The sequence below is a fragment of the Coptis chinensis genome, chromosome 7, assembly GCF_015680905.1.
Source record: "Coptis chinensis isolate HL-2020 chromosome 7, ASM1568090v1, whole genome shotgun sequence".
Lineage (NCBI taxonomy): Eukaryota > Viridiplantae > Streptophyta > Magnoliopsida > Ranunculales > Ranunculaceae > Coptis > Coptis chinensis.
The window spans coordinates 76,265,450-76,269,575 of NC_141462.1; the positions used below are offsets into that span (position 1 = coordinate 76,265,450).

At 38.7% G+C, this 4,126-nt stretch overlaps 1 protein-coding gene across 1 annotated transcript; it reads right to left on the reverse strand.

Moving 5' to 3' along the window:
* Nucleotides 1-372: 372 nt before the first annotated feature.
* Nucleotides 373-3,750, reverse strand: LOC147488958 (cation/H(+) antiporter 15-like). Its single transcript, XM_086572074.1, has 3 exons — nt 3,402-3,750; nt 2,143-3,144; nt 373-1,658 (listed from the first exon to the last, which is right to left on the reverse strand). Exons 1-3 carry the CDS (start codon nt 3,606-3,608, stop codon nt 522-524), a joined length of 2,346 nt encoding a protein of 781 aa, XP_086428200.1. The 5' UTR covers nt 3,609-3,750; the 3' UTR covers nt 373-521.
* Between the last annotated feature and the right edge of the window lie 376 nt (nt 3,751-4,126).

Here is a 4,126-nt window from a genome sequence, read left to right on the forward strand (position 1 = left end):
CTAAATGATACGGATGACATAGTTTCTGCCGTCCGTTCATTATTTTGTAACTTAAGTTGAATTTTTTTTGGACGGACGGCACAGTTTCTGCCGTCCGTCGAAATTTAACACACGGACGGCAGAAACTATACAGTCCGTCTCCCGAACTTATTATAACAGCTGCTAGCGAGGGTCTTAATTTTGGTTGGGTTTTTGACTCCTCCCAAATTTAAGACCCTTTTGGCAGCACCATTGGAATGACATTTTTATAGTTGGGGTGCTATATTTGCCTTTAGCCGCCCATATAGCTCTCCATTGGACTTGCTCTAAGTGTATTTATTCCCCCCTCTCTCCCCTCCCCTCTTCAAGTCACCAGCTTACAGATATCCAAACACACATAAAAATATCACCATTTAGAATAACTGAATAACATAATCCTCTAAAAACAGTAGAATTTGACGCATTGATTTTTTTTTCTTAACCTGATTTCGAAAAGAAAACATATAAACTATATCATACAAGCTAGCTCTACAACAGATGTTCTATGGATCAAGTATTCTGGGGAATTCTGAATCAGAATATTGTTGTTGCAACACCAAAATGGATACTCCAGTATGTAAATCAGATGTAGCAAGCATATCACCTAGGAAACCCAACTCAGGGAAGTCATTCCACTCTGTGAGTCCCTCGACAAAAGGCGAGTGTCTCCCATGTTGTCGCCCTACCATTATAAGATCAAACTTCTTATCCATTGACATTATCACATTAATAATCGCAAGTCCATCTGGTACCACTTCTTCTCTGTACGTAACCCTTTCATTTTCCGTAAATTTGTGCCTAAATTCATTTATCAAGTCAGTATCTAGTTTCTTGTCAATATTCAATGTACTTATCATGTCATCACCTATACAGAATCGAATCAACGTTACCCTAGTGTTCGAATGTTCCCCCATGCGCATACCATATACTAGCGCCTCACGATCATCTGAACCACCTAAGAAAATTATGGCAACACGGTACGAATGTCTACTTCCTAATAGGCAATTAGACGCACTAGTGGTCCCTCGATCAATTAATATGCCAATGGAACAAGGAGCCCGTTTAAGAACATTGCGATTCACATTCCTAATAGGATTTGTTGATTCCAATAATCCGTCCAGATTCAGTAGCCTATGGAAGGGGAGGATTATGAGAGATGTTCGTTTATCTATGGCTAATGCACAAATATCTTCGTGCATGGTTGCATATGGAGACATGGCTGTGAAGGAATTCAACGACAATATGCCTTGGTTGCGTTGCTCAGAGACTTTAAAAGCATTGATAATGTGTTTGGAAAGATTGTAGTCACTTGAACTGGTGTCATTCCTCTTGTGTGCTATTAGAAGAGGGGTAGCGACGCGATGAAGTTCAATTAGGTGTAGAAGGTTGACACAAATTGGGCTTTCTCTGTTCGGATTTGAGGCTTCAAGGAGATCGATGATGGCTGGAGCGCTAGATTCGCGATATACACAAGCTAGAATACTAAATTCGGAAGTATTTATAAAGTGTAGAAGGCTGCCGCTTTTCTTAGACACATATCTTCTTGAAGGTTGGTAGATGTATTTCACCAAAGGAGATGTAATCCCAGCTATTCCCATGGCAGAGTAAACCATAATGCTGTAAACTCCGAGACTGAGACTCTGCATTCATCACAATAAAACACTCTTATATCATTAATGAAATTTGGTTACTGTATGGTTTTGAAAAAAATAATAAATCTCTAATATAAAATGAGGTTGTTTGAAGAAAACTTTGACTTCTAGACATAAATCCATATTTTCTCAGAGAAAAACTACTTAGTATCAAACACTGGAAACAAATTGGAAGTACAGACTTGGAAACTTCAAATTTGCTCTCGTACCATCAAACAAATTGGAAGTACATGTTTGAAGAAAATCATCTTAAAACAAAAAATTCACGGGAAAATGTTTATTTTTTTTGAGAAACATTCCAATAAAAGATCAAATGCGGCGTAGAGGTGAAATTGATATATATCTATGGTGCCTAATGCCTACTATGGTATAATGTATACTTTTTGGCAATCTCAAAGATTTTGAGGTCATTTTTTCAATTCAATCTGCTTATATCAAGAGTTGAACAATAAAACCATTTGACCAAACTTACGTTAAAAGTAAGGGCACCCCTGAAATGATGTATATCCACGACACCTTGGGTACTCATGACGAGTCCAAGCACAAGCGCGTCCTCTAAGGGAACTGAATAGAAGATGGCAGGCAAGACAGTTCCAATAAGTTTCCCCAAGAAAGCAAGGAGGACGACCGGCTCTATAACGGAGAATTCCGCTACAGTGATTAAGGAGAGTTTCATTTTTCCCACAGTTCCAACAAAGTACGTTGGCATCAAAACGGATGATACAATGGTCTCAAGCTTGTCTTCAACATATGATCCTAATGGAGGCCCGGGTGGTACAGCAAAACCCAGTATCATAGGCCCAAATAATAGAGTTTGGCCTGTGGCCTGCCCCAAGAATGCAGTAAACAATACCATTATAAAGATCACCAATAGATGTACCTCCTTCATGGGTTTTCCTTCAGGCGTTCGTTTGATCATCCAAAACATAATAGGCCTCATTATACATACAACAACCACTACCATGAGGAGTATATATGAAACCCTCGATACTAATCTATATACGGACGTTCTAAGAAAATCACCCCATATGATAATGACTGCTACCACACTCCAACTAAATGCATTGCCAACTAGTGATGAAGATAGTGCTAGGCGGCCAATCTCGGAATTCAGGAGCTTAAGATCAGCGAGGAGACAAACAATAACATGGAACGAAACTGCAGACTCAAGAATTGCAACCGTGGTGAGCATTTGCTCTACTTTTGGATCGGTTGTCACAAAGATATTCAAGAGTATAATAGCTGGTATTGTTATAGCCATGGAAACTAAGAATGACGAGATGCCTATGAGTATAGACTTTCGTCCTGATTTCGTAACCATGCCTCCGTCAAACTTAAGTCCGACAAGGAAGATAAAAAATATGGAACCGAAGTTCTGGAAAGTATCGAATACGTGTAGGCTTTCATCTGAAAATGCACTCTGTTTGAAAGTGCCGATGGCCCCCAAAATTGACGGGCCTAGTAGGGTAGCACCCTGCGATAAGAAATAAACAACATCAAGTTCGCACAACACTCGAAAAATCATATATAACCAGGAGCATTTGATTGAAATGTACAAAACATCTAGAAGTCTAGATGATTTTAGCATAAGCAATTTATCCACGAGTTCAAAGACAAATTACTATGATCTATTGTGGTTAAGTACTTCCTAAAATCTACTCACAATTCTCGATCTAATGTAAAAGAAATAATAATAATAATCAAAATAAGGACAAAACAAATAGTAACTACCAGCATCTGAGAAAAGAATGAACATTGGCCAAAAGGTCTGAGAAGATAATCAATGGCCCCAGTAGCAAAAGAAGAAAGAGCTAATTGCAACATAAAAACTGGACCTGCAATGGTTAACGGGTTATCTCCTAAAAACAAACCCCTAGAGATGATCGCTCTGCGTGGCATACATGTTACTATATCACCATCCCATGGTATCCTAGACATGACAACAATTTGGACTTGAAGAAATTTGAGAAGAAGAAGGATAGAAGGAAGAAATGATCAAGCTCAAGCTAGAGAGAGAGAGAGAGAGAGCTGAGCGCTAAGGCAATGGTTTGCTGCTATTCCGGCATGATCCACAGCTACAGTTACGGATGGGAGAAATGAGCGCTGGTCAAACTTAATCTGAATATCTGAATTTGACTTCTTGATCATGCAGGCAAGCCTAGAACTAAAATTTGGAAACTTTCGATGGGTTATATATATCCTGTTGGTTTGGAATTTGGATTAAATTGGACTACGGTGATCTTAGATACACCCATAAAAACACTCCCTTACCCGTACCCCGTAACTAACTTAAGTTTTTGTCATTCCCCAATAACCGTTTCAATCCAATAATATCTCCTAAATTAATTTGCGGTATTTCTTATAGGACAAAAAGTTGGGTACTCTTCTTTTGAAAGAATAATATATATTAAATAAATGACTTGTTTTGTCTTAGGTGTAGATGGGTTCGAGGGACA

Excerpts from the sequence above, each read along its gene's own strand:
- LOC147488958 (XM_086572074.1), bottom strand. The coding sequence starts at position 3,608 with ATGTCTAGGATACCATGGGATGGTGATATAGTAACATGTATGCCACGC. Across the intron at positions 3,145-3,401 it reads CATTCTTTTCTCAGATGCTG|GGTGCTACCCTACTAGGCCC; the intron begins GTAGTTACTATT and ends TTCTTATCGCAG. Across the intron at positions 1,659-2,142 it reads GGGGTGCCCTTACTTTTAAC|AGTCTCAGTCTCGGAGTTTA; the intron begins GTAAGTTTGGTC and ends TGATGAATGCAG.